The sequence below is a fragment of the Danaus plexippus genome (genome assembly GCF_018135715.1).
Source record: "Danaus plexippus chromosome 13 unlocalized genomic scaffold, MEX_DaPlex mxdp_15, whole genome shotgun sequence".
Taxonomy (NCBI): domain Eukaryota; kingdom Metazoa; phylum Arthropoda; class Insecta; order Lepidoptera; family Nymphalidae; genus Danaus; species Danaus plexippus.
In genome coordinates, this window is record NW_026869849.1 from 4566956 (window position 1) to 4584287 (window position 17332).

At 28.9% G+C, this 17332-nt stretch overlaps 1 protein-coding gene across 2 annotated transcripts in view; it reads right to left on the reverse strand.

Annotated features, from left to right (window-relative positions):
* LOC116770286 (transducin beta-like protein 2) overlaps nucleotides 1-17167 on the reverse strand; it is a 41705-nt gene extending 24538 nt beyond the window's left edge. The window contains exons 1-2 of one of the 2 annotated variants that reach the window (XM_032661695.2): nucleotides 16856-17167; nucleotides 14953-15153 (exon numbers count right to left, since the gene is read on the reverse strand). In XM_032661695.2, coding sequence (XP_032517586.2) covers nucleotides 14953-15153; nucleotides 16856-16979 — 325 coding nt within the window. In that variant the 5' untranslated portion in view covers nucleotides 16980-17167. The remainder of the gene's footprint in view (nucleotides 1-14952; nucleotides 15154-16855) is intronic. The other variant, XM_061527814.1, reaches the window with a different exon arrangement.
* Nucleotides 17168-17332: the final 165 nt, after the last annotated feature.

A 17332-nucleotide genomic window follows, 5' to 3' on the forward strand; every position in this document is an offset into this window, starting at 1 on the left:
CGCATGTGTGATATTGTTTGTATACAGAAGCGCGTGTAGGCGCGGTCTGTGGTCGCTGACATCGTCGATAACCTTCGAAAAGGTGTCAGAGCACGCAACGACATTAACGATAATCGTAACTAGATTTTATTAAACGTTACTGTTCCAACACAAACTGCCAAGTTCACAGACATACATACATTATAAAGTCTATAGTGTATATTTTTTATAACAATTCAATAAACAGCAGGATGTTATCGTTACGTCGCCAAATTAATACATAAATATTTTTATATAACTCCAGACGTGATATCGTCATTTTGACAATGTAGTAAACAAACATTTTGGACTGTAATTAATCAACATAATTAATCATTCTATTTGTATTGTAATTAGTCCATTTTATAATGCATGACTTCCATTAATAACTTAAATATGAAACATGACTAAAACATAATTACAAAACCCACTAATGTGTATTACGAAATTGATTCATAATTGATTTTAATGTTATACAAAAAATTGTCATAATTATTGTAGCGTAATCTTTTATTTTGTTAGTCATGTAACATTGAACGTGAATATCGATTGCTTTGTTATAAATTCAAGAACATATACAATATTTTCACTAAAACATAACGTCTTGCTAGTCAGATAGTATACAAATGCGGTCAGTAGTCCACGGCTTGTAAAAAGTACTACCGGAACATAAAAAATTCAAACGTATTCATTATAACCGATATTAGCCATCATTAATGATGTTTGATTTGTGTTATATATAGAGCACATTTATACGTTCATATAATCAACTGAATGAAAGCCAAAATTTCAATACGTAATTATTGTAACTGAAATAACATAGAAAAGAATCTAGTTAAGTAAGAACTGATTTGTAAATAAATAGTAAAAATTTTGACGTTGTCATTTAAAATCTATCAAAAATGAGGTGACTTTTGGTGAAAGTTCTACATCATTCACTGAGGCGGCACAAATTTGACCACAATTTCGCGATACCAACTAGGTCAAGGAACACTCCTTACTTCAAACATTAAAACTCCCACTGAATTAACCAATACTGTCAAAATTATAAACACGAAACGCCAAAATATATATAGAAGGTAGTAAAAGAAACACAGACAAAACGCGGTAGTGGAATAAATTATACCTTTAACCTAAAAATAGAACGTTTTTATATTTAAATACAAATAATGTAATTCAATGTGCCACAAGAACAGAGTCACGGCTTGTTTGATTGTTAATTTTGTTCGCAACCTATTTAATTAACAAAGGAATTATGTATTTATTATACCTAAAATACTCTATAACAGGATGAATACGCCTTCTATAATAATTAACCATTGCCCAATACGTATTATAAATAAGATTAAATTATTATAATTACTATTATTATGTATATTAAGAGCAACGCATAATGTAGAAAATTACGTTTTCTGCCCACCATGACGTTGAATTCCATCGGATTATTAGTTCATCGGGGAAGTCGCAGATCAATTAGTATGGGATTTACGTAGAGTAAACGCATACACTACAAGGAAATACTGTATAACAAAACATTAAAACAATATCCTTATCATTATAACTCGGTCATCATGAATATCAAACGACCCGATCTAAACCAAATAATCAAACCAATAATGATACGGTCGGTATAACAATAAATTGTATATTAATAAGATATTATATTAACCCATATCGTAAGAACAAAAATCGTAACGAATTATTTACTCAGACCGCGTGATGTTACTATTAAAACGAAATGCTGTGAGTCATTTCATTTCTTTGTTAACGGTACAATAGTACATTATTAATGGAGAACAACAGACCCATATATCTGTGCTGATACGAAGGTATCTACGACCGCTTATCGGTACACGCACTGAGAATTTCACAAACATACAATACAATTAAAAAATGATATTGCAGACTTTTACTATTTATAAACATTGTTATCAATGGTTTTGATTACGAGATCTGCTTTGCGCTTAGCCGATTTTACGTTATGACTTGCTTTGATACATGTATGTTTTAAAGAAATCTTATAGTTTATTGATCTCATTTAATTATTCACTAGATATAAGTAGTTAGTCGCAGTTTCGCTTTTGGACTTAAATATCGTGAACTTTTGTAACATCGATTTGCTAGTTATATCGTTAAAATTTGACAAACATATGTAAATCGCAACAGATATTCGTAAAAATTTAATATTTGTAAATATTATTAAATCGTAAGTCGATAACAATTGTTTTAAAATATATACATGTGAATTCATTACGAGGTGTTTATATTTAGATGTGATTGAGTAAAATTCAAGGCGGAGGACGCTTGGTTTGTCCAAGACGATACGGATTCCCCGTAGTTCAGGCAACTTGCCAGCACAGAAATAAGCTCATAATGATAAAAAATATAATAAATTTATTGAATACAATAGTATATAACAAACAATAAATATTATGTACGGTTATTAATATTGTGTTTATGGAGTGTTATTTGAGAATACCGTGACAAACAGCACGTCATACGATCACATATAATCTAACGTCATTTTCTTAGAATCATATCTATCCGTCTGGTGTTCTGAGAACGTTACGTAGTTGGAGAGCTTCAGATATATTCTAAATGTTGACATCGGATATAACGGTTCCATTATGTGTTTATCTGTTATACGACAAGCGGCAAATGATTTTAATAGGCCAACCGAATGACCACTTAGCGCAAACATCTCGGTCAATGGCCTTACATATATACGTTTCAAATTGTCTAAAATCACAAAAAATGACTAAATTATATTTGTATATTTCATATTTTTAAACTCGAATGGAATCAAAAAAAAATCTACAAATATTGTCTTACAACATACGCGAAAAAGATTCACGGAAGATAAAAAAAATCCATTTGTAATAAGTTTATATGTAATTCGTTTATATTAAACCTTGAACCGTTTTAACAATATATAGTTACTTCAAGTATATGAAAAGGAGGCGTCAGGCGTCAATCGTCGGTATTGCCTAACAGCTTAAATCGCTGGGTTTCTAAAAGGAAACAGACAATATTGAGGTGTTTGTGTTAATGTTGAGCAATCAGTCATTCATTTAAAGACGGCCCGAAGGTCTTACACACCACCTAAATATTATAATCAGTTAAGTTTCTTAACAAATATAGCTCTAAAATGCCCGTTCATATCCATTAACATGTAAAAAATTATATAACTTTATATAACACTAGAATAGAAGAATATTTAGTGTCAAATCTCCATCTCGATGATGCTTTTTGAGTTATTGTTTCTTATTTTATAAAGCAACTGAGTACCTCAATTATATCCTTCTATATTTCACTATAACCAATCGCAATACTGAATAATTTAATTCCTACAAAATAGAGTATGACACTCTGTCTATCAAACTTTATTACGACTATTTACGTCAACGTGTCGGTCGTAACAAGCCTGTACTAAATACATTTACAGTAAAAAATAGAAGCAACGGATTTAATAAACGCAACGTAATATTTAAAAACACAAATAAAAAAGAAATAATCAGACTGTGGCAGAAACTATTACGAATGTATATGTTGTACGAACATTCTATTTTATATATTTAACAAACGTTTTCAATGCAAAAAAAATATTAGCTTACATGTACGTTTTTTAATATGTTAGGCATTTACTACTGAACTTATTTTTATGAGACCCTAAAGCCTATATATTTAGAAAATTATTGAGACCTCTAGCAAAATTGTCGTATACAAACAATATCTATGACTCATACTTTCCTACTTACAAGATGTTTATAGTTTAACTAGAACATGGGATAATCGCATACAGGTACAAGTCTTTATATTCAGAAGCTATTCATAACCATCTTTTTTTTATATAGGTTAACAGAGTAATCGTAAACAGTATTGAAAAATCGTATGAAATGCCATGCAAACGGAGATTTACCACTGACGTACCGATTAAACAATAGTAACGTACCAATATAATATTAATACCACCTTTGTTTACATTTGCAAAGAAACCTTTTTAAAGTCAGAATACAATTGCAGTTATAAATTTTTTAAATTGTTACAAAGATTATTTAAATTTTAGAAATTATGTTTCTATAAGACTTAAGTAATTACTGTACTCGGAAAAACATTGTTCTCTTTTGAGGATTAATTCCAAAAAGATTTAAAAGTATTTTAAAATCTAATACATAGATGTATTATTCACGCCGATTATTCCTAATTTCATATTACTTTGATTTGTTTCATTTGTATTTCATTTGTTCCCCGATTGAAATTCTCACAGACTAGATAACAATTAAGCGACATAATTTGGGACGCGTGTCGAATGCGGTTTTCACTTTACACTGAAAACAACGACGCGGATGTAACTAACTGTACGTTTTATTTTTATTAAATTTGTATTTATATCAAAGTGACAATATACACGGATCAGTATTTACACCGGGCACCGTTAGCGTAACGGATTACAAGACTATGTGTGGGAAAGATAGCGTTACACGCATCTTACACAGATTTACATTCTATATAAACATACGAGACTATAATACGATATATTGAACAGAATATATCATAATTAAATTCACTATAAAACCTTCTTAGTTCTTTTATATAGTTTGATAGTTGTTATATTAGAATAACATTATGTCTTATAGAATTATGCATTATTTATGCAAGTGTACTTGCAAGTATTTTTATTACCGTAGTCGGAGAAATCGTATCTGATCGGAATAGGAGCCATAAAGAGTCGTTACGTAACGTTTTTTGCATTATTATTATAATTTCCACGAGATATAGCGGATATGATCTAATAAAATTTTATCGTTTTCGGACATTAATATATATCTCTGTAAATTGTTAAATTGTATCACAGTGAACGTATTTCACGTAAGGTCGCCATTCTAATCACAAAAACACAATTTTTTTGGCAATGACATTGATTTAGAAAGTTTTTTACTATAACTTATTTTTATAAACCACTAAAATCTCCGATTGTCACAAATTGAATGTAATGAAATGCCCAATCATTGTTTATCGGTCTCGCCTCTATGAATACACAAGCCTATTTGAGTCGTTTATAAATAAAAGTATATAATATTATTTACATATACAAATATTATGTACAAACATCCACCACCAATGTTAATAATTAATTAGTATCTGTCATGTGTAATTTCGATGGTCCTGTTAAAAAATATACACTCACATATAAACTAAATGTATAAATAAACAAAGTCAGTACATTAATGTTTTTATAATATATATATATATATAAATATTTGATTATGGAATATTTCACAATGTGAAAGTTCCATTACCTCACTCCCAGCGGCGAAGTAGAAAGTGACCGGACAGTATTTTTGTTTTGTATCGATATATTTGTAAACAAACTTACAACGTGTTTTTTTTTAATTTCGCAATAATATATCCGTTATTGGTAATATGATAAAGCAATTTCATCGCCATAACGATCTCTTATCATTCAACCGAATATTACGAAACTAAGAACTAATCGCTATTGTTTCATAAAGAAGATATTTCCTAATAAATTAATAGTATTTCAGAAATTACACATATATATAATTTTGAAGATTTTTTTTTATTTTCACCTTGGCATAATAAATTTAATATATTATTCTGACATGAACGGACGGCCGTTTTGTCTTTGTTCATCCGTTAAAGCATCGCGTGAATTACCAACGAGGTATGACACGGAGGAGTTTTTATATTGCTTTAAAAACTGTTGAATTCGTTAAAGTGAATATTCTAGACGGACGGCAAGGTTGATTAACATCTTCCGCGGGGTGACGACGCTGTTTGGAAAAGACCTCGACTAGTATTTTCCTGTTGCGTTACGCCCTTGACAATAACCGTTGAGTTTTTGTTCAATCTAAGTTACTATTCGGTTAGAAGGCTCTTTTTATATAGTTAAAATTTTCAGACTATTTACAATAATAAAATAACAATAATATATAATATATATCAGCCAATTTAATGTTTACGGAAAATTCTAAACGAGCATAAAAAATATAACTTAAAAATGAAATAGCAAACGCCATCTCACGGAAGATGTAAACACTGAATGCATTGTAAGAAATCGTTTATTAGTTGTTTTAACACAATTGTAGATGGCGCCACAAATTTAAAAATATTTTTCTTGTAGAAATCATATTGTAATGTTAAAAAAAAGGTTTCATCAAATCCTTACTTATGCTGTTTTCCGCATATATATATAACTAAAAAAAATCAAAGACATTTAGACTAATACAATCATATAAGAAGCGTAAATATTTAATATATATAAAAAAAAACCTATTACCGCTTGAGCAATTACAATAGAAACATAAACGTAATTAGACGATTAAAGAGATAATATATATATATATATAAATTAACAGGTCATTTATAGTATATAAATTAATAAATATACTATGAAGTATACATATGTATCCACCTCATAGTATATACCGCGTGTATTGTGTGTACATATATATGTATATATATATATAATACACGCGGATGACGTAAAGAAATTTTTGGGAAAACCATTTTACTATGAGTTATATTTTAAAACTTAAAATCGAAGTTTTACAATCGCAATATATTTTTTATTTGAAAAACAATGTTCACACAAATTAGCGATTGTCGTTTCCAATAATTTTGAATTTCAAGACTTGCTGGTGAAAGTGAACCGGTCTGTTTAGATTTAAACGCGGATTAAACATTTCACTTTGCTTTCGAATAATAATTAAATAACAATACAAATGAGAGACAAATATTTTATATGGAACAATAAAAATATAAGAAATTTATCAATAAATTCAAATAATATAAGGAAAGAAATTTCCTTATAAAATTATATCATACAACATATAAACATTTAAAACATCTGATGTAAACAAATGATACGACAGGTTTAATCATCACCTTTATTGGGAATTTCAATTTGATAATTTTGCGATTTTAGGTAAAAATGCTTACTCATATGGAAATATCGGAAATGATGGATATTGATGTGTTATCTCGCAATCTTTTAGTCTGAGGGATATCATTTATTTAAAAAAAAAAATTATCACTAAAAGCAAAAAACAAATGCACGTGTAAATTATTGCATGAATATAACTATTCGTTGTTAAACTTAGTCAAGAAGCCCTGAAAAAGGACAGTTTTTTATATATTAGAAAATGATTTTTTTTTATATAGAATGCAATTTTAACAGTTTTTCATATAGAATGCAATTGAATTTACGCTGCGATCTCCAAATAAAAAAAAAACGATAAATAGATTTAAAAGTCGTAAAAAATAAAATAAAAAAAAAAGGATTGCATCCGCGCTTCGAAAAGAAACTAACATATAGTGTAGGAACAATGAAAAAGAGGAGGCGGTGCGAATGCAGTGAACTGTAGAAAGTTTGCAACGAGACAACTTTCGCGACCGAATTCAAGAGAAAGTAGTCCGAAGCGGGGCTCCGACATTATATCACATGATACCACAGATTATATCACGATATTGATATAATAAAAAGATTTTATATACTATCTATATGTCACATTTAGAAATATGTTTACACATCTTTGTTTCCACACAAAAACTATTCGGATTATTTTGTAGAACTTTCCCATAAAATAGCTTTCGTTACAAAAAAAAAACTTACAAAAAAAAAAGGAGACATTTATACATATAAAATTTTAATTATATCTCTTAGTTACAAAACCTTCAATATTCTATTGCCTTATGACGTAAATAAACACTCATATGTTTTACATATGCATAAAGCTTTTCACTTGCAATTTTCTTTCCTCTGTCCTTACTATGAGTTTTCCGCCTACTTATGCACAGACAGTTTTAACATGTTACATTCAGAAACCATAGGTTATACGTTATCTTAACAGCGACGCGACGTTCAAACGGAAATTGTTTTTACGCTTCAAATCGTTTTACTTAAAATGATGACGTCACGAGTTTTATGAAATCAAATTTTTCATCTAAGTATATTATTTCAAAATTAATAACACTAGTAAAATAAATAGAGGCATAACATTAATATCCTTAAGCTATATTCAATAAAACGTTCAACGTCTTAGACGAACCTGCTCTCCCAACTTACAGTAAATTATAATTGATAATTGTTTGAACTAAAGTAAGTATATTAACTTATAATGAGATCTAAGACTTTCGCGAGTTTGATTTATTTATTTTAAAACTACATAATCTAAACGTTTCGATTGCTGAAAAGTACGTAAAGGTAACTAAAAGTTTTAAAATAATAAAATCCGCGTAGTATATCCGAAAATATATTAGTTTCATTTAAATATTAACTTATGTTAAATTGTATTACCATCAAATTTTAACTTAGTATGTTATACATAAAAAAGACGTTAGACAAGTAGATTACTTATATTTTCTTATATAGATATCAATATATATATATATAGATTGGTATGAGAGTGGTTCAAACAAATGCAAAATATATATATCGGAATCCGATAAAGATCATAGTAATATAATTCAACAATAAAGATCATTAAATCACAACTATTCATAGAACTGTTGTTATGAGATCAGCAATGACGGCGCCGACGGGTATAAGGTCATCGCGCTAGCTGGAGTTTCTTGGTCTCTAATATATAATGATACTACACAATAATACCTGAATTAGTTGCCATTAATTTTGTTGCTCTTTCGCGTAAAATATGCTAGATGGATTATGATGAAACTTTCAACTAAAAAAATAACAAAAAGGCTTTAATTCATCCCTTCATTCCGCTAAGTTTGAAATGGGATACATCATAACAGTTTTATATGTGAATGGTAAAATGACTTGACAGACGACGTCGCCGATGGTTGTTCAATATATATACGTAATTTATGTCTCTAGACGAGATTGTGGAATCTTCAGAACATCCTTAATATACTTTTAAAAACAGATTATTATTAAATTAATGTTATTGTATTCATCGGCTCTAAGAATCGAGATGAAAAAATTTATATATAAAGATTGATAACCCTAAGCTAATGAAATCTTCCATAAAAAAAAACATTATTATTTTATTCGCATTTTAAATTACGTGTGTGTTTGCATATTTGCAAGTTTATCAAAAACTATTTATAGCTGAGCAGACCCTCCACAGTATATTTATATAGTAATCGGTACTTAATTTGTATGTGCAGCCTGTGACGGCGGCCTTCTATTGTTCAATCTGTTAATGGCTGTGTCAAATCAATGGATTCGCTAAATCAGCGTACACTAACATCTCAGTGTATTTGCATCGTCAATTTTTCATTAATAAACCATCGTTACTAAGAACATACGGTGGTTCCTGAATGAGATAGATGAGATGAAGTGGCCGTGTTTAGTGTTTTTACTACGAGTTCGTATTGTCACACGACGTGAAATGTTTTTTATTCATAAATATTACCATATGATAGAAGTATGATCTGTGAATTTTAAACAGGAAATACTCCGCATAATGTGATAATGAAATTAGTGTGAAGCCAATTGTATGATGGACTAATTTCAACAAGAATATTTACTTAATAAGAATAAGAAGATCAATTAGGTTGAATAAAACAGTTACCCACGAACCTAACTATTTAAAAACTAAAGTCAAATTACCCCATTTTTTCGCAGGGTTAAAGTTCTATCGAGGACAATCATACATATATTTGTACTTTTTACAAACAAAAATTATAAAAAAAAAACATACATTTAACATACAAGGGGCATGTGGAGACGTTATCACTATGAAGAATTAAAATGTCGTAATGAAGAATTAAGAAATTTGTAAAATAATATCAGATAAGGAAATTCTACGTTTGTATAAATCGCTGAGATTATTTTATATTTCGGAGATAAGGCAAGGTTGAGTCGAACCGAGAATTCATTTCTTTCAAACGACCACGTATGCATTTTTAACAATATTTATCTTTATACAACAAAAAGTTTTAATGAAATTATAACCTATACAAGATGGATCACAACCTGCCTTTTTTGAATTTCATTGCGAGTTCAACAACTTCTAAAGTATTGGAATATATACGACACACCCACATATTAAAAAAAAAAAAGTATTTATTAATTTATAATATTCTACTAATATATAAAAAGATGTTATTAAGGTAACAAACATTAATAGTATGCTTAGACTCTGCTTAGTGCTATACAAATTTAAAAGAAAATCATTATACTTTTTTTATATACTTATTTTTATTTTTATAAGTTTTAAATACAGTAGTTAACAAATAAGAATATACATGAAAAAGTATGCAGTAACTAAAATTGTTTTGCTAAATTATTTAAACGATTAAATCAATAAATCAAACATCAAGCAAGTCCTTACTTGACTCTATTTGAATAGCTAGTATTTAAAATACTATTTAAGATATTATATAAGCAATAATTAAAAAAAATACCTTCTCATATATAAAAATTAAATTAAACCGTAACATTGCGAACATAGTCACGGGTAGATTCTTGTATAGATATGTACATAATTACTTAATGACGTAGTGAGGAAGTGAATCTTGTTAGTACAGCCTACAAATAAACATTGAACAAATAAGAACATCAAACAGACAAACTATTACGTAACTGATTTTAGTGTAACAATTATCATTGAAACAGGAAATAGATCCAAAAAATCAGAAATATCGCATATGTTCTTTTAAATATCATATAATATTTATTCTTGTAATTTGTAAAAATATATTATGGGTGTTTGTACGTACTTTATGAAAGTTATCAACGTAGCAAGAAAATCTATAAATATAGACTTAAATCCGAGGAAGACTATATAAATGAAATGGCTCAACGAAGTAAGCAAAAACGTAATACTTTAATAGACTTAATTCTGAAAAAGACTATAGGAGTGAAAACCGATCTTTGCAATTTTCAGCTGACTCAAATCAAAGGTCGTGATTTAATAAAATTTCAGTATAAAAAAATTTATAATAAATAATAAACTCATAAAACCAAACACTATCAACGGTCGTAAATTAAAAATAATTTAAACTATTTTTTTTTTTTTACAAATTTTTATTTAACTATCAAACACGTGAGACGTGTTGATCACAAGTTTGTCTTATCAATTAACACAACGTTAACACAATGATAATATTCTTTTTAATTCAATGATAAAAACACCATGATTGTCATTGAGTACTTCCTACTTATCATACTACATATGGTCGGTAAAGCCTGAAAAATTTCAGTACGGTATGGATTTAAAAAAAAAAAAATCTATTTGCTTTTCTCGTAATAAATAGGCTTATCGGATTCATTTTCAAAGGTTATATAAAAACGATAAGGAAAATCGTAAGAGAGAATCCTTGTAAGAGAAGATTACTCGTAAACAAATAAAGTCATTAACTTTAGACAATCCCGACCTTACTTCTCGACGGCTACATCTTTAGTAAGAAAATATTACCACAATAATAAGAGATTTGTTGATAAGGTATGTTCGCAACGGTTAAAATAATACAAGGCTTAGTTTCATAAGGTATAAATTTACGAAGCTGAAAAATATATATTATATTTGTATCAAATATATATTAGTAACTTATAAGCACAAAAAAAAACAAACGTTCCTACCTCAAACTTAATATAAAATTAAAAAGATGTTTAAATTTATCGAAAGATAACAAATTATAATTTAAATTGTGACAAGAAGAGTTCAAACGCCCAAATTTTAAAAGAAATAATATCGGCATTGGCGAAAAATATAGGTATCCAAAACATCTATAACAAAAACTCCAAATAATTAACTGCTTTTCTAACATTTTTAGATTGAAATTACTTGTACATTACTTGTTTCTCTTTAGATTTTCGTAAAACAATTTCGAATTTCGTAATGATTGACACAAAGACAGTTACAGTCTAACAAAACTAAACGCGACAGAAACACATAATATATATTTTAAAAATGGGACTGGTAGGAATTTCTATCGTCAATCTTATGAAGCTCAACATAGTTTGTTTGTTAGTTGCTATTGGTTTGTTCGCTTGTTTCATGGTTTCTTATTTAAATACCTAAATATTCCTCTACCTAAAAAATCAATCTACGATCACTGAGGAGCAAAACGAACCTCACTAATCACGTATTATTTATTACAGTGTGCCTAGAAGTTTGTATCGTCACACAACATACGAAGCGCAATGTTTGTCATTCATCAATAGATCTTCGCGTAACATAATTTTAACGCTATTGAATGATAAACGGAGAACGATTCGTACGGTGTGTACGGAGAATTTCGCTAAACAATATCAATATCCTATTATATAGATAATATAATATTTATCCTTCGCTATCAGTGAGGCTATTAAAAGTATCGTTTATAGCATAGTAACAGCCACGGGGTGTACTTATCAATAATATTATATTTGTAATCTTCGATCGTGTTGCGTGACCGTCGCGGTTCGGTCTGCTTTAATTAGTTATTGTGTAACAGCGTCTTGAATAAATAATAATAAAAAAATATCCTATCAATGTTATAAATAAATGATAATATCATTTATATTCAACTCACTCATTTGACATATTTATTTTGGGGATCTGTTCGATAACAATTTTTGTTTACATTAATATATAAACTCTATAAATATAATGAATTTCATTACGTTTCACTACGTACGTAATTGCTCCCCCACGATCCTACGATATAAAACAAGACCTCATTAATAATACCGAAGCCGATTGTCAAGGTTGTTTGTGAATATAAATTAGTTATAACATATGAGCCATCATTTCTTTGATTTTATTGAACCATAAAAATGTGAGCTTTTACATTTTATTGAGGTAAGCGTGAAGGTATAATTAAAATATTTTTAAATATTCATAAACAATACTTAACGTTATTGTAAAGGGTGTGCGAAGGTTACAAACATATACAACCTACTTCGATCACAAACATACATACATAATATTAATTACATAGCGAATTATGACGTAGTGGTAAATTGAACATTATAATAGTATGCCAAATTTTTATAGGACTTTAATAGAATGACTAAACTTAAACAACAATATTAATATCAAAATGTCACACCGGATTTTATTGCATTATTCATGAATTGACAGTATGTGTTTCAGAATTAATGAGCTCAGAATATATATGTACAACATATCGAATGTTTAAAACAAAAATCTTATAGCTTCCTTATTTTGTATAAATAAACATATAACAGCAAAACTGTGCAAATTAACTACCGAATTAATACAAATGGGATGATAATTTTAAAAGGCGTCATTTCGTCACGATTATAAAATACACGACGTAATGAAGCATAATTCGACCGTGATTAGACCTAGGGCAAGCGTCCTCGCCGGTGGACCATGAACGACTACAATGAAAAATAATATCTATATTTAAAATATCATATAGATAATAATCATCCGATACATTTTATACATCGATGTAAAACGATTATCATATAGCGGTATCGATATGCAAAACACCTAAGTCTTTGACCTGAGATCAATAACCTAAATTCCGTTTATAACAAATAAATATAATGAAATTTTCGGACGTAATAATCATCTAACGAATAACAAATATGATTCTAATTATGTTTTGTTTAATTTTAACAAATTTATTATTAATTTTAATTTCAAATAACCTTCAACAATACCACGGGATGGATGCCATGTGTTAATATTAATAATCGACCTAGTAATATAAATCGTCTGTCGCGGAACAGTGTCACAGACGGTTGAGGTTGGCGACCCCTGTATTCCGGTTAGCAGAATACATCATGGTACACGTCATGGAACTAGACCGGGAACATCTCATTATAAACATTCATAGAATATTATTCTAATGTAGTTTATTACGTAACGGTAAAACGAATTGTTTATTTTTATTTCTTTTTTTTCAACATAAAATTAATTTTCCACGCCGCCTTTATTATATTAATATGTTATAGTTTGAAAGGCGATGAAAAAATATGTCGCATACGTATTAATAAAAAATTAATCCTTCCGTTTCACGATATATATATATATATATACATATATTTCAAATAAGAAACAATAATATTACCATACGTGTTTATAATATTTGTTGAACGACTTCAAATATTATCGGACGAAGGCGAACGAACCACTTGTTTTACTTGTCTCTTAATAACGCAAAAATTTTTATTTAAAGTACTATTATTTTAATAAAACTCAATTGTTAAGATTTAATTAACGAAATATGTCTTGCAAATAAGCATAAACTTATAATGATTTTACTAAATTTATTTTCAGCGTATGAATAAAAAAATATTTTTTTTGTTTTTAATAAATAAGTTTGTTATGATATTTTAAATCAATTCACAATAGGGACCTCTAAAATACACATAACAGCGAGTAAAGCACACGAGCCAACTTCAACCCAGCCCGAACACAGCTAGTTTAGTAACTACATAGAAGTATTCATGTTAAAATTAACAAACACTATATAAAGCTATACAACAACAGAAACCCATCACCTGTCTAAGCTGTATATCACTTGTAAATTATAAGCGTATTGAGTAAACAATTGTGTAATTAATATATTGCATAAATTCACATTCGATAATATTCTCATAATCACTAATCCATCGAAATAAGGCATAGAATCGCTCGTCAGGAAGTTGGAACGTAATACACAGTAACTGGTAGATTTGTTCAGGCGTATCGTTACTATAGATTATTGTTAGGCCGTGCGTTATCTAATATTTCAGTTACGTATTCATTTTATCTGTTCTAACTTCCTGGCAACTATAGAGGAAAAATGTTTCTTTTCCACCATCTACTTCCTGCTTCCTTCTACAGTCGGCGCATTACAATGGCCAGTGCTCAATGAAATATATAGAGAGAAAAAAAAAATCAATTTTTACGTTATTATTATGACCATGGCAATGTTTTGAACTACGTATTAGTCACTACAAAGCGTTCGGTGTAATTTACACATATATTAAAATAGACTAACCGTCACAGGTAGCGGCCAAGAATTTGCCGTTCGCGGAGAAATCCATGAGGAGGACATTTCCCGGATGACCTTTGAGATTCTTCAGCAGCCAGGGATGGCTGAAGTCCGTCTTGCCCGCCTTCCACGTAGCGCGCTTCTTGCTTTTCCCGCTCGGACGATTCTCATTAGTAGAAGTTTCGGATACCGTCTCCGACTGAGCTCCTGTATTTAAAAAGAAATATTGAATAATGTAAAGAACGATCAAAAATAAAAAGCCCTTCAACGAAGCTGTCTTATTTCGACACATTCAACTAAATTCGTATAATTTTGTTTACGTCGAAAACATTTTTACGAATATATATATATATATATATATTTTAACTTTATCGAACTAATACATAATACAAAAGCTTGAAAATATAAAATGTGACTATATATTATATATAAGAGTTTACATAACTCTTTATATAATTAATCATAATAATTAACCGAACGTGATTTTTCAATCATAATACTTTGTTATTTACACAGGAAACAATGGCGGCGTGCTCTATCTTTTTGTTGCACCGATAAATGGAACCCGCGTTAAACTTTGACGTATGTAAAAAGCTCTGTACCTCGCTTTGTTATCGTCACTGTCTAATATGCTATATTTGGCTTCAGCTACGTTGGACGTCACTTTCACTGAACAACCGCTAACTTGGCATCGTTTGATGTTAAATAAGTGGCGATTCGAAATTTCGAGAAATCACTTTAACACTTCACTCCTACTATTTATATTAAAACTTATTGTATTTTGCGTACTTGCGTAATTTGTTCAGTAATAAACGGAAACAATTTTCATATTTTATGAAACACTTTAAGAAGTTTTATCGAGTCTGTATAAATTAAACAGTCATTATAATGATACTGTTTATAAATAACTTAAATTGATGTTTACATATTCTTAGCGAGACGTACGTAACATCGCGTCGTGCCGAAATACGTTTTAAAACAAGGCCGTTCAATACAAAATGTTAAAAATTTTAAAAATATCCATTTTAATATATTTTAAATTTTATATTCGCATAAAAAAATAAACTGTAATCCATCTTAAAAATTCAGACAGGTTTTCATTGCAGTAAACATATAAAATCTTATGCACAAATTGACATTATCATCTTCATATTTATTAATAAAATTATTGTTTTTAAAACTGAGAAAAAAATGTTAAAATTATATTTCCCTTTCATACATACCCTCAATATTATTAATAATTGTTTAAGTCAAAATGACTCAACATGGTTGAATCATGTGCATGCTGGATATATCTTGTCTTGGAAAAAATTGTCTCAGTAAGATTTTATAACATGTCTAATAGTTAAGGTTTCAATAATAAACAGTATCTTTAATGTACCAATCACTACTAACTCTTAATATATATAATAGTTGTGAACTTTATAACACTTAAGATATTCATATAAGATAAACATATCAAATAAATATATAAGCATAAATTGAAGAGAAGGTATATTGCATTTATAAATATTATGAAGGGGAAAAATCAATTACTTAATTATTAATATTATTAATGTTAGAAATTGTATTACAAATTAAGTTATTATTTTAAATAAATCACTATTAACACTTAACAAATACATTTTCATAGAAGATTCTTATAATGTTTTTAAATGGGATATGTAAAGAAAAATATAAAAAATAAATCATTAATAAGCAACATCTTTGTGATGCAAATTAATTACTATAAAACTAACTGTAATTTATAATAACTAGCTTAGCAAAATATAATGTAAGACATCACATGGTCTGTAAAGCCATGTGATGTTTCGAAGGTGTTGTATGAATGAAAATGTGCTAGAGAACAGGATTAATAAGTGAGAATAAGTAATTTAAGCCAATAATAGTACAATGTAATATTTAGTACCTGTTACGCTCTCAGATTCATCATTTTGTACATCACATTTTTGTTGGCCAAAGAAGGTCTTGTAAATAAAGTGTAGAATTACACACATAAATCCCGTTACACCAGCCAATATATAGACATTCATTTTTAACCGGAGTTATAACTCAATGTCACTTAGTTTTAGAATTAAAATAGAACCAATATCAATTAGCGGCAATAGCAATCACGCGGTTCCAAATTAACTAAAGTCTAAACCAAACTTCGACTTGACACTTGACGCTGACTTTGACTGAACAGTGACTGAGCCGAATAATCGTGGGTGAATGCCTGAATGGTAAAGTGACGTTGCCAGCATTGAAGAACTCAAACCGAATGAGTTCAATGTAATTTTAAAAATGCTTTGCCCCTAGCGAAGCTAACATAACAAAAGTAAATATTTATTTTTCTGAAATATAGTTTTATAAAGATACTGGCTGCAATAAGAATCGGAATATAAAA